General features: G+C 39.7%; 3 protein-coding genes across 6 annotated transcripts; all 3 read right to left on the reverse strand.

Annotated features, from left to right (window-relative positions):
- Window positions 1-1,047: 1,047 nt before the first annotated feature.
- Window positions 1,048-4,128, reverse strand: LOC113588136 (uncharacterized). Of its 3 annotated transcripts, none has more exons than XM_035522983.2 (6): window positions 3,973-4,128; window positions 2,645-2,926; window positions 2,303-2,557; window positions 2,089-2,160; window positions 1,437-1,581; window positions 1,048-1,262 (listed from the first exon to the last, which is right to left on the reverse strand). In XM_035522983.2, the coding sequence occupies exons 1-6, from the start codon at window positions 4,031-4,033 to the stop codon at window positions 1,115-1,117; spliced, it is 963 nt and encodes a 320-aa protein (XP_035378876.2). In that variant the 5' UTR covers window positions 4,034-4,128; the 3' UTR covers window positions 1,048-1,114. The 3 variants fall into 3 exon arrangements, with proteins under 3 accessions (XP_035378876.2, XP_035378875.2, XP_081576901.1); XM_035522982.2 differs by having other exon boundaries at window positions 2,645-2,929; window positions 3,973-4,109; XM_081720775.1 differs by having other exon boundaries at window positions 2,645-2,929; window positions 3,936-4,081.
- Window positions 4,129-5,182: 1,054 nt separating this feature from the next.
- Window positions 5,183-19,578, reverse strand: rpe (ribulose-5-phosphate-3-epimerase). 2 transcript variants are annotated; one of them, XM_027027196.3, is made up of 7 exons: window positions 19,410-19,578; window positions 14,801-14,880; window positions 13,575-13,714; window positions 13,032-13,166; window positions 11,779-11,865; window positions 11,449-11,613; window positions 5,183-11,353 (listed from the first exon to the last, which is right to left on the reverse strand). In XM_027027196.3, the coding sequence occupies exons 1-6, from the start codon at window positions 19,529-19,531 to the stop codon at window positions 11,491-11,493; spliced, it is 687 nt and encodes a 228-aa protein (XP_026882997.1). In that variant the 5' UTR covers window positions 19,532-19,578; the 3' UTR covers window positions 5,183-11,353; window positions 11,449-11,490. The 2 variants fall into 2 exon arrangements, with proteins under 2 accessions (XP_026882997.1, XP_026882996.1); XM_027027195.3 differs by having other exon boundaries at window positions 5,183-11,613; window positions 19,410-19,577.
- Window positions 19,579-24,867: 5,289 nt separating this feature from the next.
- On the reverse strand, window positions 24,868-26,094 carry ackr3a (atypical chemokine receptor 3a). Its single transcript, XM_035522686.2, has one exon. The coding sequence runs from the start codon at window positions 26,062-26,064 to the stop codon at window positions 24,946-24,948; it is 1,119 nt and encodes a 372-aa protein (XP_035378579.1). The 5' UTR covers window positions 26,065-26,094; the 3' UTR covers window positions 24,868-24,945.
- Window positions 26,095-27,177: the final 1,083 nt, after the last annotated feature.

Here is a 27,177-nt window from a genome sequence, read left to right on the forward strand (position 1 = left end):
CATCCAGCTGAAAATGGACTGGGAAGCATAGTTTGGATTGGGAATAGTTTTTGTCCAGTAAAGCCTGGTCACCCTTGATATAGCAAGTAGAGCAAGTACTAATTAAACAGTACTATTACAGATGGGCACATTCCGATGGGAGAACATTTCCTGTAGGTGACAAAGTGCAGGTTCGAGACTAACAGAAGGGAAGCAAGCAGACAACTGCTCTGGGGGCAGCAGCGGACACGACCTGTATACAGTGCAGGTATGACCACCAGAGTACTCCAGCTACCATGCAGACCAGGTGTGGACCAGCTCATGAGACAGAATCTTACCATGTTCCTCACTGAGATCTGCCTGCTGCAGAACACAGGATTTCAGAACACTCATCATTTCTTGGTTAAAGTGAAGCACAATATCAAGTCAGGAGGAGACGTTAGCAGAGTGATGTTGTGTCATGTTATTAATAGAACACTAGGGGGCAGAATTCCACACTTCAGAAACTAATACTGATGAAATTCTGCATTCAGAATTCTGCGTTCACTTCCTTTGTCAGGATCTCAGCACTCTGTTGACTTTTATTATGGCGGAGGAACAATATTATTTAAATAAAAAGTCACAACTGATACCCGTCATAAAAAAGTTCTAAATTGATTTTCTTTTTTATGAGCAAAATAGTCTTACTGAACATAAAAGTGAGGTATGATTATTGTGTGAGAGAGTTTAGACAAAAATACTATGAAATGCAAAAAAGCCAACAGTGTGTCTGTGTCTAAGGTTTGTGTGTGCTGTTGTCTTCAGTACTGCTGAGAAAAGCAACTGCCCCAGTTACATGACAGGGTAGAAAACAGGAACGGTGGCATGTGAGTTGGTGGATACGTGCGTATTGGTGGGCTCTATAAAGTGCACAGGCCTGTGCATGCACCAAAAACCTTTGCAGAGGAAATGGTGCTATTTCCGTACTGTTTCAGTGTCAGCATCACCCCGAACCCCTTAGTGTTTACAGCAGGAGCCGAAATCCTGTGATAACATGCAAAAAAATGTATTTGGCAACAAGTATAATAATAATGTTTATTTTGAATAAATGCCATTTGCCGATAATGTACAGAACATAAAGTTCCTTTCCCGTATTTCAACTGCCTGGGACTGTGTGTCCCAGACCAGGAGGGGCTTCAGTGGGTGGGTACGCAGGGAGAGACCCCAGAGCCAGGGCTTTGCTTTTGTGTGGCTTTTCTTGGTCCGACGGCATCACAGTGGCCAGTCTGTGTTCCTCCTCCACTCTGTGGAAACACAGTAAACAGGAAACAAGCGAAACCTTCTTACCTGTATTACATGCAACATATGAAATTTGTTTGAAATATGACCAAACCCACAGCTCTGCTAATGTCCATGTTAAATTGAATCTGACTGTATTTCGTAAAGGTTTGTTCACAGCAGGTTTGCAGACGTCTTACCGTTGTCGTCTATGCTTGCGTGTGTGGATGTAGCAGGCACACATGCAGACGCCAAGGAGAACCAGGAGAACTAAGGCTCCTCCTGATACAATGGCCACAATCGTCCAGAAATCCATACCGAACAGGAGCCTCCGCTTCTCCGCATCTACCACACATCACATTAAAATGATTAACATCAGCATTCACCAACATTTGAGTTTTTTAACTTTTCAAGACCAAATTCCTCACAGTTTAAGTCAATTATAATATTTATTTAACAAATTGCTGTTAATTTGATTTTTTAGTGTTGGTCTGTATAATTTTCTAGTTGATCAAATGACTGTAATTCATTTGAATTTGTTAAGCATGAGAAGGGTATTGAGTGCCAATTGGTATTAAACCTGCTGAATTCAGCAGATTTTGTGCCAAAAAGTGAGTTTTGCTTGTTTTGTTCTACATTTGATGAGCTTCCCCTAAGAACTCAACCTTTTTGCTGCTTTTACCTTGTCTCTTTTTAAACATGAATTTTCAAAATGACATTCAAAATCATATTTTGAGCATTCAAAATAATTGTGTGTACATTAAATAAATGAATTACCATATAAATGGCATAATAATCATTAACCCTCTCAGACCATCAGACCCTTCCGGAAGGACTGAGCCGTTTCCTCACCTCTGCTGCTAGTCTGGTCCCTCTGTTCAATCTCTGTGTCCCCGAGGGTGGAAGGATGTGGGGTGAGGTCTCCTACGAGGACAGAACAGCGTCTGTGTATCTTTAAAACCAGGGCAAATGCCACAAATACATTTTACATGCAAATAACAGGAGATTAATTCAGTTATTCAGGCAACTAGTGTGGTCCAATGTTGCACGAAGCCACAGCACATACCTGTGTCTGGACACAGCAGTGCCACTTCCTTGCTGGTCTTCGCACTGACTCTGTTACTCACTGTGCACGATACGTTTTCTCCAGCACCAATTACAGACGAGTGTAAAGTCAGTGTTTTGGCCGTCGTGGCTGACTTCCATTGGATTCTGTTTTTGCTCCAGGAGACGGACATGTTTGAGTGGTCGTCCTCAGCACACGTGAGCGTCACGCCTGTCTCAGCACACGTGAGCGTCACTGACGGTTCGGATAAGGGCTCTGAAAGAAATAAAACCCAAACCTGTGCACGTGACTCTCTCTCCTCATCTGGAGTCATAATCGCTACGTCCCAAAACGTGAACTCACCCAGCACACACAGGCTCACAGTGACTGAATGTTGCTGAACTCCCATCTTGTTAAACACAGTAGCACGATAATGGCCAGCGTTGCTTAACTGTATGTTCTCCAGAGTGAGGGTTCCGTCAGACGCCACTTTCTGCTCCTCCACCAACAAGGTGCTACTCTTCCGATAGTACACTCTTGTTTGGTTGTGGTACCAGGTCAGATGGCTGCTGGCGTCCAAACCTTTGAAGCCCAGGTGGAGTTCAGCATCGTCACCCACAGCTTTGTAGATGCACGGCTTGTCTCCTTCTAGATTAATGTTGTAATTTATATGAAATCAACATTTTTTTTTTTACAAAAGATGGATGGATGATAAAAAAAAAATTATTAGAAATATGACATTTCGGTTTTCATATTTATTTATTATTATTATTATTATTATTTATTATTATTATTATTTTTTTTTAGCAATTTATGATTTGTTTATTATTTATTTATCTTCGATTAACAGAATCACTGTGATTCTGGGGATATTCTAGTTCAGTACAGAACTAGAGCTCTGGGACAGTCATTCAAAACCAGTCAGAGCCGTACATGGGTCAGAAAGGTGAGAAACCGGACCGGATTTGGACTATTTCGTGGCAGGGTGGGGCCCTACAGAGGCACTGATACGAGTTCCTGGTCGCGTACGTTTAGATCGTCGTTTTCATTTACAAAACGTCCATATTTACAAACGAGTCCCAAAGGCAAATAGCCCCAAATCTCAAACTTACAGACTACGGTAAAGTTGATTTCAAGTTCTCATGTTCGCATATTCATCATTTTCTTCAGTAGATTTAAGACGATGTTTGCATAAGTGCAAATGTTTGCCGATTTTTATTGCTGGCAACCAAGACAACAACTACAGCTTTGTTTACGTTAGAAATGAATTTATTTTAGAAATGTGGAGAATACGTTATCATGAATGCACCGTTGTCGCCGCTTTGGGGCTAAGGCACCGTCTACAAAATTACAATCAAAATGACGTATTGTCTACATTATAAAAATACTTAACGTTAAAGTAACTTAACGTTACAGACCAAGTTCAGGTTCAAACGACCCTGCATGTGTGCGGATAATGACTCACATAAATTACGCTTTATGTTACACATTCGACATTTGCGCTACGCATTGGCAGTTTTATTAGTATATTTCCAGAACATTTACCTTTTCTACTTTAACAACTTTTTAACAGCTTCTACCTTTTCATCTTCTCCTTTAAACAATAAACTGTGTTTGATCAGACCGACTCTTACGCAGAAAGACTGCGGCTCACCTATCGCAGTACACCTCCAGTATCAAGTACAGCTCACCTGCTAACGCACAGCTGAGGAAAAGAAACGCACTTTGCACAACAAGAAGGTTCTGCAGCATCCTTGCAATTGTTTCCACGGCGTCGGTATCTCGGAATGACTTTTAATATCAGTTTCCTGACTGCATTCACATTTAAACTGATGTCAAGGGGAGGAGTGTGTCGACCAAATTCACATTTTAATATGATATGTGATTTAGGGTTATTTAGCTCTAAGTTGAATTGTTTTTAGCAGTACTTAGGAACTTTTTTGCTGTTTCTTTCAACAGTCAGATTAAATGATTAACGACTGCACAGAGAAGTGTAGTAAGTAATCAGCAAATATATCCCTTATGTTTGCTGGCTCTACTTCTAGTTTATTTACTGCTGCCCTCTGGTGGTCAAGATTGTGAAGTGTAGTAGGTAATTTATAGAAATATTCCAGATTAAGTATGTATAGAAATGCAGGGACTAAAAGATGAACTAGTGAAAATTGTACGGTTAACACCAAAGTTGTCTCATTACACACATTTGGGGTTGTGACAGAAGTCTGACTCCAACTAATTTGAGGAATCACAACATCGATCTCAGTCAGTCAATCAGACACAGTCCCAAAAATCAGCAGGTCAGTTTTTGTCTGGTGATCTTGCCTTCCAGGGACACCTCTAGCTTAACATATTCCATAAGAGCTTTATTGGTAACTCTAGCTGTCCATGGGATTCATAGGAGTTTTTTCTAGCACCACAGCTCAAAGGCGTCGAGTTTTCTTCTGTCTGCTTTCGTCAGTGTCCATATCTCACAGCCATATATCGCGACTGGGAACACGATGGCTGTAATCAGCCTTTGTTTGATGCTGACCGTGACATCCCTGCATTTCCATATTTGGTCCATGTTCACCATGGCCACACACCCCAGCGCTAATCAACGCTTGAGTATATCTGTCTATAACACCTGCATAACACTGCCATGCTACTCAGGATCTGTCACCTTCAGAATCAGACAAGTTTGTTTTCTTTTTAACACGGTAATGTATAAGATTCTGAAAACTATATTATACTTCACTCACATACTCCAACACCTCATAAAAATGTTCATTAATTGATCCTATTAATGTTGTTTTTCCCCCAATAACCACTTATCAAAAATTTTCTTCCTGTCACTAAAAATAAAATTGGTCATGCATGGGTATGTCTGTAGCCATGGTGACATACAAATTTTACACACATAGTATATACATTTTTAAAACTTTTATTTTAAGCAGGCAGGTCATTAAGAACACATTCTTATTTAAAGTGGTGGCCAGACAAGAGGCAGAAGACACTTGAGGAAAAATAAAAACAAAGAAAAAGAGAACTACAAAGAGGATAAAATAATAACAGTAGTGATTATAACCATAGTGATTATAATAACAGTAGTGATTATAATAATCATAGTGATTATAATAACAGTAGTGATTATAACCAGTGATTATAATAACAGTAGTGATTATAATAATCATAGTGATTATAATAACAGTAGTGATTATAACCATAGTGATTATAATAACCATAGTGATTATAACCAGAGATATTATAATAAGAGTAGTGATTATAACCATAGTGATCATAATAACAATAGTGATTATAACCATAGTGATCATGAAAACAGTAGTGATCATAACCAGAGTAATTATAATAACAGTAGTGATTAGAACCATAGTGATCATGAAAACAGTAGTGATTATTAACAGTAGTGATCATAACCAGAGTGATCATTATAACCAGAGTGATCATAATAATAGTAGTGATCATAACCTTAGTGATTATAATAACCAGTGATTATAATAACAGTAGTGATTATAATAACAATAGTGATCATAACCAGAGTGATCATAACTGTAGTGATCATAATAACCAGAGTGATCATAATAATAGTAGTGATCATAACCGTGATTATAATAACCAGAGTGATCATGGAAACAGTAGTGATTATAACAGTAGTGATCATCATAACCAGAGTGATCATAATAATAGTAGTGATCATAACCGTAGTGATTATAATAACCGTAGTGATTATAACAGTAGTGATCATCATAACCAGAGTGATCATAATAATAGTAGTGATCATAACCGTAGTGATTATAATAACCGTAGTGATTATAACAACAGTAGTGTTTATAATAACAGTAGTGATAACAATAGTGATTATAATAACAGTAGTGATAACAATAGTGATCATGAAAACAGTAGTGATCATAATAACCAGAGTGATTATAATAATTGTAGTGATCATAACTATAGTGATTATAATAACCAGAGTAATTATAATAACCAGAGTGATAATAATAGTAGTGATTATAACCGTAGTGATTATAATAACCAGAGTGATTATAATAACAATAGTAATCATAACCAGAGTGATCATAACCATAGTGACTATAACTGTAGTGATAATAACCAGATTGATTATAACTGTAGCGATTATAATAACCAGTGATCATAATAACAGTACTAATTATAACCATAGTACTAATTATAGCCATGATCATGAAAACAGTAGTGATCATAACAGTAGTGATCATAACCAGAGTGATTATAATTGTAGTGATCATAACCATAGTGATTATAACAGTATTGATCATGAAAACAGTAGTGATCATAATAACCGTAGTGATTATAATAACAATAGTGATAATAACCAGAGTGATTATAATAACAGTAGTGATCATAACAGTAGTGATTATAATAACCAGTGATTATAATAACAACAGTACTGATAACCATAGTGATCATGAAAACAGTAGTGATCATAACAGTAGTGATCATAATAACCGTAGTGATTATAATAAGAGAAGCGATCATAATAACCAGAGTGATTATAATAAGAGATCATAACCAGAGTGATTATAATAAGAGTAGTGATCATAATAACCAGAGTGATTATAATAAGAGTAGTGATCATAATAACCAGAGTGATTATAATAAGAGATGTGATCATAATAACCAGTGATTATAATAGTGATAATAACCAGAGTGATTATAACTAGAATGATTATAATAACAGCAGTAATTATAACCATAGTGATCATGAAAACAGTAGTGATCATAATAACCAGAGTGATTATAATAACTGTAGTGATCATAACTGTAGTGATTATAATAACAGTACTGATTATAAGCATAGTGATCATGAAAACAGTAGTGATCATAATAACCAGAGTGGTTCTAATAAGAGAAGTGATCATAATAACCAGAGTGATTCTAATAAGAGAAGTGATCATAATAACCAGAGTGATTCTAATAAGAGAAGTGATCATAATAACCAGAGTGATTATAATAAGAGTAGTGATCATAACCAGAGTCATTATAATAAGAGTAGTGATCATAATAACCAGAGTGATTATAATAGTGATAATAACCAGTGATCATAGCCATAGTGATTATAATAACCAGAGCGATTATAATAACAGCAGTAATTATAACCATAGTGATCATAAAAACAGTAGTGATCATAATAACCAGAGTGATTATAACTGTAGTGATCATAACCGTAGTGATAACAGTACTGATTATAACCATAGTGATCATGAAAACAGTAGTGATCATAACAGTAGTGATCATAATAACCAGAGTGATTATAATAAGAATAGTGATCATTATAACCAGTGATTATAATAAGAGTAGATCATAGTAACCAGAGTGATTATAATAACAGTAGTGATCATCATAACCAGAGTGATTTTAGCAGCATTAGTAAGTGAGGTGGAGGAGGATTTCTATATTATAAACCGAGCTTGGTTTTCATGCTTCACTGTGTCTATATACAAAGCGGGGATGATTGTGGCACCTTTCTGACCAAACCACATAGTCTGGGTCTCTGATGATTAGCCTGTTGAATCTGGAGGCCTAACAGTGGCACAGAAGACGTAATCATCAGCTCATAAATGAACGAAACTGTTGTCATGTAAATATTCATTTAGATGTTTACTGACTAGTTTCTCCAGAATAATGAGCCTTTTTATGATCTGGTCTTTATAGTTCACGCAGGACTTCACACTCAGTAATGGCCTAGAAAGAGAAACTATGACTGACCGCATATGGGACCAAGAGAGAAGAGAAACCAAACAAAAAGTGAACCGTTTAAAACCCTGTGAGTTGCAGACATGGGTGCATGTCCAGACTATGTGAAGTACTGGAGCCTCAGCTATGCAATTTCTATCCATAATCAGAATGTCATCAAATATAAGTGATAATAGTGACGGTTTATTTTTAAGTTGTGCTGCTTGCCAGAACTGTTAAAGATCAGAACCACAAAGTTTAAACTGTTTGTTAAAATAATTAAGTTTGTATGGGCATACAGCTTGAGTGGAGTGATTCTGACGATAAACATGCATGTTGTGATGAATGAGCTAAATCCAGAAAGAACCAAGGCCTATGTGGGTTTTCACGCATATGTTCTTGGTAGAAGAGTGTTAACAACAGAAATGAAAAGATCTCCAATACGATCAGTGCCTCATTCACAGCAAGGAGCAAAGTAACTCCATGCTGTTTGGGTTTTGCCATCTCACATACAAATGCCTCATTACAGATATGTTTAGGCAGTTTTTCCTTGCATGTTTTTACAGGTAATTTCACAGTAATGAAACAATGGTCAGACACAGCAGTGTAGTACATATGTGGAGAGCTTATCGAACTGGCCTGATATGGAGAACTGGGATCTCATATGACATATAACCTGATGAAGGTTGAAGGAGTTAAACTGCTGAATTATGTGTCATGTGATTTGAACATGTCCCAGGTTAGATCCCCCAGTAAAACTAGTTCAGATCTCATAAATGCAGCCAGTGTCTCACCTGATATCATTAAGGTGTGTATGGGAGCCAGAGGAGGGCAGTACAGAACTAATCTGGTAACTTCATGTTAAGAATCAATCATTCAAACGGTTTGGGATCAGACCTGGCTAAGGCGACTTAACACTGACAGTGTTTTTTGCTGCACTTGCACTCTCAGACAAGATGTCTTGCTCAAACAAACTGTAGCCCGACAAATGAAGTTCAGCGTAAACAACAGTCTTACGCAGCCAAGATTCAGTGTCTACTAAAATGTCAGGGTTGGAGCTAGAGGATGAAAGAAATGTGATGTACCCTTGCAGTGTAAAAGAAACATTGCGTTTGAGCTAGACTTTGTTGAGCTACATACAGCATCTCTCATTTTAGTGTCTCTTTGCCTGGTCCTAGCCATAAAGTCACTTTTTGTAGGTGTAACGCTCTGCACACGAGCAGAGACGGAATCGCATGCAGTAAGGTGAATGCAGTTTATTCCACAGTCATAATCCAGAGAACATAAACCAGGGTTGAAAAATCCCAAAAGCAGTCAACCAGGTAAACAAAACAGATGGACAACAGGCAAAGAGAGTATTTCAAAAACAGACAGAGATCCAACAAACCAGAAGAAACAGACGATATCGAATGCCTCAGAAACGTAACAAGAGTTGACGAGACGGAACACAAACTAAGACTAAGGATTACAAATGATTCCCCAGATGAAACTTTGACCTGGTCAGGGTGGGCATTCTCTCACCCCCAAGCCAGAGACTGGACCCAGAACCCTTCTGGCACCTTGATTCTGAGCAACAAATCCATAAACGGTTCAGTTTAGCATGCTGGGTTAGATCTCTGACCCCTTCTCCCCTTACTTAGGTATCATAAAACCCACAGATTGGAATGCGAGAAGCTCTTTCCAGCCTGGTTAAAGGAAGTGTGACCATTCATTCCATCAGAGTCGAACCCTTATCAGGACAACCAACGTTTCTCATACCAGAGATGTTCACAGATATGCTTCTCTTTCCTAGATTCACAAAGTAACAATTTGCCATTTAACTACTATGACGTCAAATGGTAATCAGCCAGTAATTTATGGCGATTTTAATATAATCTCAAATTTGTTATGTTGGCTCCTATTATTTGATTATTCACCCCAAATCACTTCATTGGTATGTTGTTTACATTATGCTTATTGTAAACAAATTGTTACCCTTCCTAGTTGTGTTTACCAGAAATCCTATCTGAACCAATTAGATATAATAAAGTCCATGGTTTGGAACTTCTATTAGGAAAGTAATTAAGTAATTAAGTTGATGGTCCAGTTGCTCTTCCCATCCCAGGGTTTGTTCTACAAAATTCATTCTAAGCTGAGGAGGGACAAATTGGTATTAAATATGTGATTTTCTTTAATTAATTTGTGGTGGATCTGATGTATTCCTGTCTTACAGAAATTAGCAGAATTTTAGTCAGTGAATGTTGTGAATGTTTTTCTAATCTCTGCTTATTCAATAAAACATACATCTGTGAGTCAAAGTGATATGAAAATTTTTGGAAAAAGGAGAAATAATCACGTAACTCATTAGTGACTTTTACGAGTTGAGACTGAATTATTAATCATTAATAAATTAATTAAAATCAATAGATTTTCCCTGTTAATCTGGGTGGTGCCCCAATTAACCTCATCAAATGGTAATTTAATTTTTTAAGCATTAAAAGCACTACACCCTCTACAGTGATTCAAAACAGAAGATATGTGAAGGTGATGTTGGTAGACATAAGCAGGTAATGTGATAGTGAAGACGTGGGTCACCTGACGTACTCCCCTGCCCCCTCAGAGACAGTGAAAAAAGAATACAACCAAGTCATTAAGGACATCCTCGCGGGACTTTGCGCTGAAAGATGTTGGATGTCCAGACACCCTCTAAACAGCCAACCTAATACGCGGACATATTCTCATCTTGACAACACTCCCGCCACACAAGCACGTGCTCATTTTTATCTGAATTAATTTCCCACCAGATTTCACATGTATTCCATGTTGTGAGTCTACATGTGAACTTTAAACGAGTTGTGGAACGCTAGCTGACACGCAACTTTGCCACTGTTTTTGCAAATTAGATATTTATTTTTATTTTTGTTCACATTCCAAGTTTTGAACACTTAATTTCTGGACTAATTACATTTTTTAATACAAAGAAAGAAATAAACTATACACATGACAATGTTTGTGTGCACTCATCAACACCACCACAAAGTTGAATGGAATGCAAAAACTGATTTAATATCTCAAGGCTACATCAAAGGTCTTCCAGTAGTGATCACTTCCAGACTGTTGACCTCTCAGGCCAAGATCATAAGATACAGACTTCATTTTGGCCAGCGACCTAAAGTAGTGACCTACTAAGGTCATGAGGCCCGTTTGGGCGGGCAGGTATATGGTGACAAAAATGGAACATTTCCAGCATTGTGGGCATTAGTTTTAATTTCTTAAAAGGTAGAAACCAAAGCCCTACTGTGCAGGTAGCCCAGAAGGGCAGCTTCTTTACGCCAGATGAGTTTCTTGTAGGCCAAGGGCATCCGTTGCATGATATGCAGTAGGTATCTGTTAGACACCAGCTGGAGTTCAGACCTTCTGGAAACAGTTCAGACCTTGAGACATGTAATGATAATAGTTGCCACACCCCCAGTGGTTCTCACCGCAGATGGAAGAGTAGAAGGGAATAGAAATGCCCAGACAGGTTAGCGGTCCAAAGATCTTTTCTGAATGGCCTCGAGCACAACATCTCTTAGGAGGGCGATTACGGATCGAGGGTCATCACTGCTCACTAAGGCACTACCAGAAACGATCATATTTGCCCCCGCCTGAGAGACATAAAGAAAGGGTCATTTTCTAAACAGAAGGGTAACATCAGGGTTCGAGTTCTCTATATTAGTCAGTCATTAAATGTGACAAACATGTTATTTTCCAGTACTGTAGACTGTTTTTTGTTTTTTTTGCTATTTATAGTGCGTCACCCTTGGTCATACCTCAGCACATCTGTGAATGGAGTCTGGACCGACTCCTCCATCTACCTCAATATCCAGGGAAGGGAATTGACTCCGTAACCAGCTGACCTGTGGGGTAACCAAAAACGTATTCTCTACATTAACTACGCAACATTAAAGAACTGCGTGTTCTCAGCTCTACACTTTTACTTCCTTCCCCTGTTTTCTGTGCTTGTTAAAGTTTTGATGTTTCTATATTTTGCTGTAGCGAAAATGTCCCTTAAGTGATGATGAACGACGGTTTTTGGGCTTCAGTGGAGTGTCTGAACCCAGAATGTCAGCTTTAATTCAACGTTATCTGCATCTATATTTCATAAAATATAGGAGTCAAAACCATTTTTGTATATAGCAGCATAATTTCAGGGAGCTAAATTTGACAAATAAGTAAAACCTTAAAAATCATGTTTAGTACTAGGCTGCAAATGCAACTAAGGTTTGCATTATGCAATATTGTTAAATTTTCCACAAAGTGCAGGTCACATGAGATGAATCAAGCTGCTTTGCAGTTCTCAAATGATACAGAGGTGGCCACGTTGAAAACAGACTAAGTACAGAATCTCTGACATCCACGCCACTAGGTGTCAGTATAATGGCTGTTTCACCATGTGAAGAATTATTGGAAAGATTAATTATTAAATTTTCGAACGTGCTTCTGGTGAGTTTTCAGGCTATTGAACCGGTGCCATCAAACGCTTCAGGAAACTTCAGAAGTGTTCCTGCTCACTTTGTCAAGCCTGTGTGGACAGAGGCCCACGTTTGTTGGGACTGGGGACAAGTTTTTCTGCTTTCAGCCTCAGTATGACCTGCTTAACTGGGATTTTGGTCCTTTTGTTAAGAAACAACAGCAACAAACTCCTGATGAAAACACGACATTTAAAATCAAATCTCAGTCTTTTAACTAACGATACGGCAGCTGGACAAAGACTTCCCCCACAACCCTACCCCACCCAGGAGAATGACTTCCCCCACAACCCTACCCCACCCAGGACAAAGACTTCCCCCACAACCCTACCCCACCCAGGAGAATGACTTCCCCCAACCTGGCCACAGAGAAGCGTCTGAGTTGATCTATGATCAGCTGATTTGAATGGAGAATTGAATAATTAAAAAATAATAATAATAAAAATAAATAAAATCACAGGTGAGCATTCATGTTGGTTCACACATGCACGTGTGCAGAGACAGAAACACACACACACACACACACACACACACACACACACACACAAACCCACTTTAGGCATCATGTCCTCCATAAACGCCTGGCCACCAAAGCCAGGCTCCACTGTCATAACTAGAGCCATGTCAATCTGTCCAGCCCACGGGGCCAATTCTTCCACAGTGGTCCCAGGCTTGATAGCCAGGCCGACCTGCAACACCAACACCAACACTTCATCATCATCATCATTACCACCACCACCACAACCACCACCCAGTATGAACAGAGTAGTAAACATGTTACGCTTATTCGTGGGACCCCAGCTCTAGTCCCAAAGGGCCAGACCATCATGTGTTGGGGATTTATTTAGTCTAACATCCTATTTCATTCATTGGTTCAGCACGAGGTTTCACAGAGGCTAGAGCAGCAAGCTCTCCAGACTGAGTTCTTCCAGGAAATGGACACCTCTACTCTAAACCTGGTTAATGTAGTTCTCCTACCGAGGGTAAGAACAGAAACCAAGCAGAAGCCAAAGCCTGAACATCAGGAGGGGGGTGATGGACCTGCCTCAACACTGCACCTGTGTGTGCGCGTGAACCAAGGCGGGTTCTCTACACACCTTCATACCGCTCTCCCGGATCAGTCTGATGAGGTGCCCAGGGTTGGTGCTGGCCTCCAGGTGGAAGGTGTACTGGTTGGCACCTGCTGCAGCCATGGGCGTCACCCACTGCTCAGGTCTGGACACCATCATGTGCATGTCTGAAACAAAACCTCTACTTACATTTCACTGGCATGTACAAGTCTTGTAAAGCAGACTTGGGACACACTGATTGGAATAAGATTTGGTGCCATCAAATGTTATATAAATGAATACCTCATGTTAGAACTATTATGATATTGGGAATGATGACATTTGTGTGTGTGGTAATCAAGTTTGAACCAAGTCAGCAGATATAGTCTGAACCTGGTGTCTAGCAGTCACTGCTACTAATGATGGAATCCCATAATGGGTATCAGCTGAATGTATTTGAATAAGGAGAAAATATTAAAAAATAATAAAACATTATGCCACCTACACACCCACGTGCGAGCGCACACACACAGACACAGAAACACACTTATTTGCCTGTACTTTTTAAGATACTACATTATCAGTTCATAAGTCCCAACTTTGTAAGCAAGTTATGTAAGCGAGGACTAATGTCAGGGTTATCAACTAGACAAAAACCATAATCAAATCACCTGACTCTTTAACAAACGTATTAACCTGCACGTTTAATATGCAAAGTATTACCTACTAAGTTTACCTAAGTTTCTTTATATGCCATATTACTGAAAAGATACCGACACTATCACTATTTTTATCTTAAGACTTGCAACTGGAAATGAAACAGTAAACTGAAACTTACCAGATTGGTGTGGTGATACAGACCATGTGGCATGAATATTAGTGATGTAATACTCGACATTAGCATTGCTTAGTTTCAGCATATGCTTATTTCAGATGGACACCCAGTACTTATGTACAGTTGTCTTTAGGTCAGACAGGCAGTGGAAACACCAGTGTGTATGCAACAGCCTCATCTATGTAAGCCTAGAATTTATTTACATTTGAGAAACAAGACCAAACTCAACACACTATCTAGCTAAATCACAATTTAATACATAATGTAATTCCAACTCAACATACTCTATCTAGCTAAATCATGATTTCAGTGACATTAGTACCAGAGCCTTGTATATTAGAACTAAACTGGGATGGACACCTAGTACAGAAAAATATAATAATATCCATATATATTACATCGACCCACACACCCCCACACATTTCAGGCTACATCTTACCAAAGAAGGGATGTGGGCCCACAGCATTCCTCAGGCACTGCACCATGGGATGTCCAAATGTGATGTTTGGGACAAAATGCCTTCAGACAAACAGAAGCAGAGCACATGGCTGCTGGGTGAATCAGTGGTAGTGGTTCAATGTACTGCCCCAATCTGACCCGCTGACACAGTCCAGCAACACCGGGACAATCTGGTCTCTCTTCCTGTGAAACTGAACAACTTTCCCAGTAAACTGGCAGCTAGCCAAGTTAAGCGGCAGTACAACAATCAGAAAACAAGAGAAGTAGTCAAGCTTACGTTTCCACTGCCACGAAGCCAGCGGAACATGAACCTCCATTCATTTACTTTATGTAATGTGTTCGCTACATTAGATAACCTTACAATTTCATTTATAAGATGTTTTAAGATTTGCGCAGAAGAAGTGAACCTTTCTGCAAAACGTGACTAAACTATTTTGCTTCTGAACTTTGAGATCCTTTGCTATAGAGCCCATAATTTTAAATGAGTACGTTTTGACCATAGTACCATGTGTTTTACTGTTTATTTTAGTAATGAAGTTTATTTTGCAATTACTTTAACCATGCAAATTTCATTTATTACATTTTCACTGTTATATTTTCAATAAATGGATGATGTACTACTCAGGTGAAATACTCCAGTACATGATCAGAGCTCCTCATGATGCACTGCACTCTGTCACGCAATGGTGGAGGAAAAACTCTGACAAGTAGGCAGAACCGTCATACGCTCACGTGACCTCGTAGTACAGTTTACGTCTGTAGCATACTGGACACTATGCCACATACAACTACAGGGACCAGTATGCAGTATCCAGCATATACTGAGTGTAGTATCCAGTATGTACAATATTCTTTGCAATGTCAGATTAAATGATGTGAACACTACCCTGTGATTAGTTATAATACAATTAATAGGTGATTATTAAATATCTCATCTTGAAGTAATGAATATGTAAATAATGGTTAACTTGCTTAATTTAAGGTTATCTGTTTATTTAACTAGCTAGATAATAAAGCTATAGATAATAAGCTATTGTTGTGATGAAGAAATAAAGTTACAGCATGCGGTCGATGAGAGGGGGCTTGCACTAACAAATGTGGGCGGGATTTTGTTGGAGACACTGTCTCGCCTACAGCCTCTACTGCACATGCTCCAAGTCTGATTTAATCTACTGTGGAAACGCACACAAAATGGCAGCTCGCATGTCGGCCATGGGAATCAATGGAAACTCACACACTCAACGTTCTCCCACACCAACCATTCACACCCACACACTGTCTCGGTTCAGTCCATCAACCCCATGGAGAGCTTGAGTCTTGAGCTCAAGGAGACCACGTGAGAAGAGACATTCACATAGTTGTCAGGTGTTAAAGTTAACCGAGCTTATTTTCACATCTGCAAGGTTACAGTGTTTTACGAGCATGGGCTTTACAAAAGTATAAATAACTCTCGCATCACCCCCAGGAGATGCAAAATTATCAGGGCTGCAAAATCGGTTTAATCAGAGGATGCAGTGAAGCTGTACAATATTTTCCAAAAAGCAAAATCAAACTTGCTCCAACTATGACCAGAGAAAACAGAAACACAAGCACAAACCATTCTAACACTGCTAGAATGGTGTTGATCCACCAAGAGGCTTTACGTTGACACAGACAAGTATATAAAGATGTGCGCTTTGGAAAGGCGTCGCGTGGACGCCCCCTTACGCTTGATGCCAACCAAGCGAAGCCAGAGATGAAAAGTGCAGCTTTGCTCAACTATCTGCATGTTTAACGCCACGAGTGAAAATCAGTGTTGTGTTAGGACAGAGTAGAGGATCATCACTGCTGTCACGCATTCCTGCTCTTTTCAACACAACTCTGTAAAAACAGAGTCCATTTAAAATCACAAACCATACAAGGTGTCAGACAGTTTTTCAAGGTGGGGTTTCCCACTTTCTCTAATTTCACAGCACAGTGGAAAAGATTGAACTTAACTTATAGGTTGTGTTCAGAACAGCCTACTACATACTGTGTACAGTGTCGCTGGGTTCTGAGAGATGTGCTAAACAAGTGTAACATCATTCAGTCATATTCATATTATCATATAATAAGTACTAGAGAGCACTGAGCTGTACACAAGGGTTGTTTGGGCCAACGGTTCATTAGGACGCAAGATTTGATCGCAACTGCTTTAGTGATACGCCCCCAAGCGGCCAACCAGAGGAGAAATAAGCGGTTCGCCTACCGTTAGTCGGTGATAATTCGCCAAAGCACTTTTTAAATATCACACATCTTAAATCTCGATTTTCACGCACTCGTATGTTTTTTGTCTTGCTGACTCATTACGGGGCACACACTCCATCTGGATATAGCCTGATATTACTTTAGTTGTTCATTGCTGTGTTATGTTGAAACTACAGCCCACAGTCTTGGTTCATTAACGTGTTTTGACTGGTAAACTAACGATAGTTAACTGCACGGTGAATTTGGTCGCTGTGAGGCTATAATCACAGCGTCTTAATTGGGTTACGTTTGCCCAGGACTGTTTTAATTTGGCCTAACTGGTTTAATTTCTTACTCAACTTGTTAGATAACTTCTAGCTAGATTGCTAGTGGCAAAACTACCAGTGAAACCATGTTGGAAGGACACCGTCACCTATCTAACATATCTAGGGCTGACATATCTAGGGCTGACATATCTAGGGTTAGGACTGAGATGTCCAGGGTTAGCATATCTAGGGTTAGGGTTAGCTTATCTAGGGTTAGGGTTAGCATATCTAGGGTTAGGGTTAGCTTATCTAGGGTTAGAGTTAATATATCTAGGGGTAGGGTTATCTTATCTAGGGTTAGAGTTAATATATCTAGGGGTAGGGTTGAAATATCTGGGGTAGGGTTGACATATCTAGGGGTAACATTTATGGTTGAAATTTTGAGGGGTAGAGTTGAAATAGCAAGGGTTAGGGTTAACATATCGAGGGTTGGAGTTGACATATCTAGGGGTAGGGTTAATATCTAGGAGTAGGCTTAATATATCTAGGTATAGGCTTAATATATTTAGGGGTAGGGTTACTATATCTAGGGGTAGGGTTAATCTATCTAGGGGTAGGGTTAATCTATCTAGGGGTAGGGTTAATCTATCTAGGGGTAGGGTTAATATATCTAGGTATGGGGTTTATATATCTAGGTATGGGGTTTATATATCTAGGGGTAGGGTTTATATATCTAGGTATAGGGTTTATATATCTAGGGGTAGGGTTAATATATCTAGGGGTAGGATTAATATATCTAGGTATAGGGTTTATATATCTAGGGGTAGGGTTACTATATCTAGAGGTAGGGTTAATATATCTAGGTATAGGGTTAATATATCTAGGTATAGGGTTAATATATCTAGGAGTAGGATTAATATATCTAGGGGTAGGGTTACTATATCTAGGGGTAGGGTTACTATATCTAGGGGTAGGGTTACTATATCTAGGGGTAGGATTAATATATCTAGGTATAGGGTTAATACATCTAGGTATAGGGTTAATATATCTAGGTATAGGGTTAATATATCTAGGTATAGGGTTAATATATCTAGGTATAGGGTTAACATATCTAGGTATAGGGTTAATATATCTAGGAGTAGGATTAATATATCTAGGTATAGCGTTAACATATCTAGGTATAGGGTTAATATATCTACGAGTAGGATTAATATATCTAGGTATAGGGTTAATATATCTAGGAGTAGGATTAATATATCTAGGTATAGGGTTAATATATCTACGAGTAGGATTAATATATCTAGGTATAGGGTTAATATATCTAGGAGTAGGATTAATATATCTAGGTATAGGGTTAATATATCTAGGAGTAGGATTAATATATCTAGGTATAGGGTTAATATATCTAGGAGTAGGATTAATATATCTAGGAGTAGGGTTAATATATCTAGGAGTAGGATTAATATATCTAGGTATAGGGTTAATATATCTAGGAGTAGGATTAATATATCTAGGTATAGGGTTAACATATCTAGGTATAGGGTTAATATATCTAGGTATAGGGTTAACATATCTAGGTATAGGGTTAATATATCTACGAGTAGGATTAATATATCTAGGTATAGGGTTAATATATCTAGGAGTAGGATTAATATATCTAGGTATAGGGTTAATATATCTAGGAGTAGGATTAATATATCTAGGTATAGGGTTAATATATCTAGGAGTAGGATTAATATATCTAGGTATAGGGTTAATATATCTAGGAGTAGGATTAATATATCTAGGAGTAGGGTTAATATATCTAGGAGTAGGATTAATATATCTAGGTATAGGGTTAATATATCTAGGAGTAGGATTAATATATCTAGGTATAGGGTTAACATATCTAGGTATAGGGTTAATATATCTAGGTATAGGGTTAACATATCTAGGTATAGGGTTAATATATCTAGGAGTAGGATTAATATATCTAGGTATAGGGTTAACATATCTAGGTATAGGGTTAATATACGTAGACTTTTACCTTGTTGATGGTAGCTAGTTAGCTAAGATGAATTAGCATAAACAGACCATTACGGAGCAACATGAAGAAAAACATAAGCGTTTGTCTCCTACCCATCCATAACGTCCAAGTGCAGGTAGTCAGCACCACACTCCATCATTCGCTCGCATTCTCTGGCGAGCTGTGAGAGATCAGTGCTCAGGATAGAGGGTCCCACCTTCGCAGTGTAAGCCATGTTAGTCGTCTCTGTCCCACACCTGCGAGGTCCAGCTTCACACAGCTACAGAAGAGCTTCCGGGATATTCCAAAATAAAAGGTCAGGACCGCCACATCAAATAAAATCTATAATAATTATTTGTCACATGCATAATTATACATAGAACAGCTTGTAATGAAATGCAAAATATCAACGAAAACAGATTTATATATATATATATATATATAAAAGTGCAGCTCACATGAGATGAAGAATCAAATCGCTTTGGAGTCCTCAAATGAACCTCAAATGTACCTCATAAGGAAGCTGCCATGTGTAAAATAGATATAGTGCAGAATCTCTAAAATGCCACTAGATGTCAGTATAATAACTGTTTCAAAATGTGAAACAAAAGCCCTGGAAAAATTACTTTTTAATTATTCTGGTTTCACATGGACTAGATCTTTGCAATGGATTCTAACTGGGAATGTGAAATATCATTTCTTTGTCAGTGAAAGAGCCTGAGTTGGTGTGTGAGATGGAAAGATATTCACTAGATATACTGTAGTCGGCCTTGCATACACAGACAGTAGGTGTTTCAGTACCACATCTTGCGGTTGAAGTTTGTGTTTCTTCATCTCCAGAGATCTCACAGGAAATAGGCCTCAGGCAGGTGTGGTATACTCACAAGTCCAGGGCTGAAAGTTGCTCAGTTGGTGGATAAGAGGATTGCCTCAACCAGACTAGATGTCTCAGAGAGGACAACTCTGACTTATGTGTGTGTGTGTGTGTGTGTGTGTGTGTGTGTGTGTGTGTGAAATAACACTTCAAAATATTCAGCCTTCTTAGAGGACTTCAAGAAGGTCCACCTAATTTAGCTTAGAAAGCAAAAAAAAAAATAATAAAAAAATAATAATAATAAAAAAATTTTATTGCCCAGTGATATTAGACCTTTGTGTAAGTCATGAAATGTCAGTAACAAACAGCTTGTTCATACACAAGGATGCGTTTAATGGTACATAGTATCCAAGCATGTTGGGCCAAATCATATCAGCCCATATGTTATGGACATGTGGGTGAAAAGATGCACAGAGCTATCACTTTATCACGTGATCACATGATCACATGATTTGCTGGTGAGCTGGATTTGTCAAAAGCAGTTTCAACCAGATAGATCTGGAGGATCTCTGTGTGTGTGCAGGATCTCTGTGTGGAGGATCTCTCTGTGTGTATGTGTGGAGGATCTTTGTGTGGAGGATCTCTGTGTGGAGGAGCTCTCTCTCTGTGTGTGTGTGTGTGTGTGCGGAGGATTTCTGTGTGGAGGATCTCTCTGGATGGAGGATCTCTGTGCAGAGGATCTCTGTGTGTGGAGCATCTCTAAGTGTGGAGGATCTCTGTGTGGAGGCTCTCTGTGTGTGGAGGATCTCTCTGTGTGGAGGATCTCTGTGTGTGTGGAGGATCTCTGTGTGGAGGATCTCTGTATATGGAGGATCTCTGTGTGTGGAGGATCTCTCTGTGTGGAGGATCTCAGTGTGTGGAGGATCACTCTGTGTGGAGGATCTCAGTGTGTGGAGGATCACTCTGTGTGTGTGGGATCTCTGTGTGGAGGATCTCTGTGTGTGGAGGATCTCTGTGTGTGGAGGATCTCAGTGTGTGGAGGATCACTCTGGGTGGCCTGTCAAGGCCTGTTAGGCTGTTAGGGCTTGATAGCCTGCCTGGGTCTGTCAGGATGTCTGGGTCTGTCATGGTGGCACCAGTGGATATTAGTGGTGAAGAAAGCCATCAAGTTGAAGGAGGTCAGAGAGATTTTTAGATTATATTTACATTTACATTCATGGCATTTGGCAGATCCTCTTATCCAGAGCGACTTACAAAAGTGCTTTGTCATTTCCTCATAGAATGAAAAAATCCTAGCCAGTGCAGTAGGTCAGAGTGCAAGAGACCTTTGAACTAGAATACTGTTGATATACAGTACATCAATGCTGATGACTAGAAGTGCAACAATCAGTACAATAAACACTACGCACTAGAGTTTCAGTTAGTCAACACAGGAGCAGGATCAGTGATCATTTAAATAATCAATGAAAAGATGGGTCTTCAGTCTGCGTTGGAAGACTGCATGGCACTCTGCTGTCCAGACAGCCAGCAGAAGATCGTTCCAACATCTGGGAGCAGGACAGAGAAAAGTCTCCATGCTTGTCCTTCATGAGACTTGAATCATGGCGTTTCAAGCCGAGCCGTACTTGAGGTTCGAAGTACTCGAGGTACAGATCGAGCTTTGACCTTTGACATTATGAGGGGCTGGTCAATTTTTGGCTTTGTAGACGAGAATCAGGGTTTTAAATCTGATGCAGGCAGCTACTGGAAGCCAGTGACAGGAGCAGTAGAGTGACTGATAGGTATCAGAGGAGCAGATGTCCTGCAGCTAAAGCAGCTACGAGACCATTAAACAAAATCCCCTGGTCACTGTAGGTTATAGTTACCCAGTTCCTTCTGTGTCTCCTTCCTTCCATGTCTCTGTTTTCAGGCTGGTGAATGCTGGTCTGTAGGTGGAGGCGGAGCCCCAATGCTCCAGCACAGTGGAGGCCCCCGACGCTCCAGCACCTCCTCGTATGTGGGTGGCTCTCTGACTTATTTCATCTGTTCCCACTCCACTCGGCGTTAGGGGGCATGCGACATTTTCCTCTGTCTATTTCTATCCCGTATAACACACGACACAAATGTCTCCCTCACCAAGATCAGATAATCGAAGGTCTTACCAGTCCTCTTCCTTTTAGAAGTTTGGAATCTGTTCTTGTTATGTAAGAACGCATCGCAGATCCTTTTTCCAATGCATCCGTGATTACGGGTTTTTAGAAATTCCTTTAACATTGCGCAGAATGATTCTTCCTGACCTAGGCATTTTAAATATGATATACTTCAGTTTTGTAGAAAGGTTAGCGTTCCATCCACCTGACATTTTTGTGGTTTTGTTTTGACCTTGAAGAGGATGTTATGAGGAAAAGCAATGAAGCAGTGAGAACATCACAGAGAGTTAAGTTAGCACAGACTGGTGTAAATTCAGCAGTGGATTTCATAGTTTATGTGTTCAACACTACTTTTTGCATGTACGGGTAAATGTTTACAGAGTGTGAACAAACATGCTGCATAAGATTTATCCACATGTTCATATATATGACATGAGATAATTTAGTTCAGGATTTATGGTCTGTTGCACTGTTGTTTTGTGTTGCACCATGGTCCTGGAGGAACATTGTCTCGTTTCTGTTGTGTACTTGTATATAGCTGAAATGACAATAAAACCTCTTGAACTTGAACTTGAACTTGATGGTTTTGTCATTTTTCAACATACAGTATGTAATAACATATATTCAGGCTTAACACATATATCTTATAAGCACAGTTTAGACACTAAAGCTGGTTTCTAGACTGTGCGTCTACCGTATGTCTTCCTAAAACACTTGCCCCCACCCACCACACACACACACACACACCCAACAAACACACCCAACAGATAGACACACAATTTATTCGACAGTTTGTTTATGACTGGTGTGAGACATCATTTTTCTGTGATCTCTGACATTCATGATAAAATACTGAGAAATCAAGTCTTTTTTGCAAAGTCTTTCAGTTGCAATTAATATTATTTAACATAATGTTTATTTAACATAATATTTTTTATTTAACATAATCAAATAAGATATACTTTTGTTATTTTAACAAAAAGAAAACAAAAATGTCTATTTTAGGTCTGAATAATCCTTCGTATCTTGTAAACCGTCCATACAGTCGTAGTGCGACCAATCTGGCACGCGTCTTGGGTATGTTGTAGGAGGTACATATTGAAGTTAATTTATGTAAAACACAAATCTAAAGACAGACTGCCAGAAGTTTGTTTCTGCAAACCATCATTCTGTCTCAAACTGCAGCTACATTCTACCTGAATATGATTTCAGAACTCATGATTAAAACAGAAACTTTGTTACCAATCAGATTTAACGACTTCTTTAGGGCTTTGAAATGTGTCATATCCTCTCACCAGAAGTTAGGAAGGAGTTTCTCGCACTTGTGTTGCTTAAACCTTTTGTTCTTTATACTGGCTCAGACATCAAAGCTACAGCTGTTGTACACATGCAGTTTGAATGAACAATTTAGAAATAAAAAACATATTTATTTTCATGTTAGAAATATATATATATATATATATATATATATATATATATATATATATATATATATATATATATATATATATATGTTAAGTATATATGAAAAATGATTGTGTTTGGAGATCCTGGACCTCCATGTTAAACTCAGTGTACACGCTTGAATCCAGGTCAATGTATTATTCATGCAGACTTTTATGGCTTTATAAGGTTAATAATTTTTAGTTTTGCATTTTTGTTTTCATTTCTTTTTTACTGTCTTTATTAAACATTTATCATATACAGATTACAAGCACGTGCATCTTCATTATTTGTAGTCATTCTGCTTTTTGGAGCTGGATTTTCAAAAAGTGATATAAATGATCTTGTTTGACAGTGGATTTCTGGTGGATGGTGGGTTCATCCCGATAGAAGACACAAGCGGAAAACCATGTTCTGTCCTCAGAAGCTGAAGGTCCAAACAGAGTAAGCTGGACCTGGGTAGCAGACACATATATTTCATGGCAAGCACAATTTATCCTGGCAGTAGATACTGCATCAGCAAGTGCTCTGCATATTTAAGTGAAACTAGAAGAATGTGACAAAACCGATTAATTTGAAAATAAATATAACGGAATTTTGAAAGTATACTAAGTATACTAGTCTAATATTTCTTAAAGAAACGTTTTTAACAGGAATCACTGTTATCAGTCGAAGCTCAAAGAAATATCAGATTCAAACAATAAGATCCGCAAATGCACAAACACAGAAATGCAGAAATAACCCAGATGTAATCCAGTTAGAATCGACCAGCTTTCTGAACACAAGACTCACATTTCTGTCCTCAAAATATGTTCTCAAAAGCAAGTGAAGAAAACAAGCATGCGCGGACTATAACCCCCAACGCTGTGGACAGTGAAAGGAGCCTTATCTGCGTTGAGCTTTTCCAACTAGTGACAAATAAGCTGCAGTAAAGACATCTACAAGCCCACACACTGGAAACCATGAAAATATGTTCACTTATACATCGTGTGCTGTTTTCCTACAGTGACAAGAGAGGGCTGTTGACTCCATCATAAAAACTCTTTCTTCTAGCCAGTATCATTAGATGATCTTGATGATAAAACACATTAGATGATACATATCGACACGTAAAACTTGACAATGGATTTCTAGATTTTATTGTAACTATTAATACATTTTTATTGCATATATCTGACAGTCATATTATGCTGTGATACATCCTGAGGATCCTTCATAAGAGCCGAACACAGGCTGTAGGTCCGGGAGGTCGTAGGTCATAGGTCACGGTTCCAGCTGGTTCTCCATGGTTGTACGGTCTGTCTCGGTACCCTGAGATCCTTCCATGAGGTGCGCCCGGCCTGTGTGGGTGGAGTATTTAAAGATGAAATCTTTCATGAGGTCATGGCGGCACTGGCGGTGAGCCAAGCCGTAGACCACGGGGTTCACACAGCAGTGGAGCAGAGACAAGGTTTGAGTAAGATGCAGCGCAACAAAGAGCACGTTCTCCGCCGCACAGCTTAGCAGCAGCACTCCGAGCATAGCCATGGCGTCAGCCAGCAGGATGGCGTGGTATGGCGCCCAGCACACCAGAAAGACCACGATGTACGTGAGGAGCATTTTTTTGCTAACACTGGAGTCTTTCTGCCGGTGTGGCGAGGACGAGGTGGAGGTGACCAAGGTGCTCGCCAGCAGCGTGTAAGAGACGGTGATGATAGGGAAAGGTATAGCGAAGCCCAGCACCACAAAGCTCAGCTGGATTCCTGCCATCCATCCCATCGGATCGTTTTCTGGGTAGACAGGGCGGCACAAAGACACGTTGCCATGCAAAGACTTTACCGATTGGAGGTAGTAGGTTTCGGGCACAGAGGCAATCACAGAGATTATCCAAACTCCCGCACAGACCAGACAGCGTCCTGGCGTCTCCCACCTGCCAGAGGTCCGGCCGAGCCGCACCATAAACAGGTAACGATCCACACTCATGCAGACCACGAAGAAGATGCTAGCAAACAGGTTGACGCTGAAGAGGAGGTGGGTTAGCTTGCAGGCCGCTTGTCCGAAGGGCCAGTGGCCCCCCTGTGCCAGTGAGCTGACCCACACGGGCAGTGTGGTCACCACGCACAGATCAGCCACGGCGAGGTTCAAAATGTACAGGTGCACACCATGACGGCGGCGTCCTTCTGAACGCAGGCCCACCCACATCACCAGGGCGTTAGCAGTCAGACCCACCACAAAGATGATCACTAAGAGGGTGCACATGATCTGGAGGAGGGTGGAGTGGCTGATATGCGTAGGGCACAGTCGCAGCTCCGCCTGCGACAGGTTGTGTTCTGTCAGGTTTAGCTCCTCCCACATTGCGTAGATGTTGAAGAGTTCACCTGCACTGAAATCACCTGCACTCATTTTTAAAAAATTTTTTTGCAGTTGAAGATCACACCTGTAAACAAGAAAACCTTTATTAAATATGTCTGAAGATAATAGACCAGGGTTTTGTCAATGTTCTTTGTTCGTGGACTAGCTCATTTCCATTCTCGTGGACTAGCAGAAAGTGATACATATGTGTACATAGATATGTGACTTATAAACTTGTATACAAACTGTATATATTTAAGTCAGTATACAGTAAACATTAAAGGGATATTTGTGTTAAAGCACATTACATATTAATGTCCATCAGTGGATCATTCACACTAATATTCTTCAGAAACACACATTTAATATAAAGTTTACGTATAGATGATATTTTATTTCAGCGCAACAACTTAAAAATTCACGTCCTCTATAATTTCATGGGCAAATGGATTAAAACTATAGCGAGTTGCATTGTTGGTTTAAATATAAATACAAAGCGGACAAACAGGATGAACTGAATGAAATTATGCCAATATGCCATTTCGTTAACACGTTAAAGCAAGTAACTCCCATGTCAGTAATAACACAAGGACGTGTTTGCACACATAAAGCCCAACACTGAGCAAAACAGCAAGCCTACCTTCCCCAGGTCCGAACCTAGCAGCAGTGCGGTGCTGTTCCGCACTGCCTGGAGCTCGGGGTGAGACGCCAAGCCCACTGCCTCTGGTCTCACGCGACGCCGCGTGCTGTTCCTTCCGCGAGAACACAGTAACGCGCGAGGCTGAGCAGAGGCGCTCGTGCTCTTATGGCCACAAACTCCAGAAAAGGGCTTGTATATGGTCGGATCACGTATTCATGAACGTCTCACTTAGAAAAAAGAAGCTTCAGACATTTAGATCTGAATGCATTTTGCAATTAATTGCAGGTTAAATTCTTCAAATATAATAAACCGCAAGCCATGCACTGTGTGATCCTCGCGTCTGTCTAAAGCCAACGCATGTCTACCTCTGCTGCACCTTTACCTCTGCTGAGGGGCTGAGCGACAACCCCAGCCCTCTAGTCTTTATTCACGCAGGAACTGACTGAGGGGTTGATTGTTTCGGGCAGTCCTGACCAAGGCAGCCCACCCAGTCGGATATCCATTGTCCTCACATATCAAAAGTA

Source organism: Electrophorus electricus, chromosome 9, assembly GCF_041902795.1.
Source record: "Electrophorus electricus isolate QZ-2024a chromosome 9, ASM4190279v1, whole genome shotgun sequence".
Classification (NCBI taxonomy): domain Eukaryota; kingdom Metazoa; phylum Chordata; class Actinopteri; order Gymnotiformes; family Gymnotidae; genus Electrophorus; species Electrophorus electricus.

Coding starts and splice junctions, on each gene's coding strand:
- ackr3a (XM_035522686.2), bottom strand. CDS start 26,064: ATGAGTGCAGGTGATTTCAGTGCAGGTGAACTCTTCAACATCTACGCA.
- LOC113588136 (XM_035522982.2), bottom strand. CDS start 4,033: ATGCTGCAGAACCTTCTTGTTGTGCAAAGTGCGTTTCTTTTCCTCAGC. Junction 2,161..2,302: donor ACTGCTGTGTCCAGACACAG/GTATGTGCTGTG, acceptor CTGTCCTCGTAG/GAGACCTCACCCCACATCCT. Junction 1,582..2,088: donor GGACCAGACTAGCAGCAGAG/GTGAGGAAACGG, acceptor GATGTGTGGTAG/ATGCGGAGAAGCGGAGGCTC.
- rpe (XM_027027196.3), bottom strand. CDS start 19,531: ATGGCTTACACTGCGAAGGTGGGACCCTCTATCCTGAGCACTGATCTC. Junction 14,881..19,409: donor CACTTGGACGTTATGGATGG/GTAGGAGACAAA, acceptor GTTTGTCTGAAG/GCATTTTGTCCCAAACATCA. Junction 11,614..11,778: donor CCATTCACAGATGTGCTGAG/GTATGACCAAGG, acceptor TATGTCTCTCAG/GCGGGGGCAAATATGATCGT.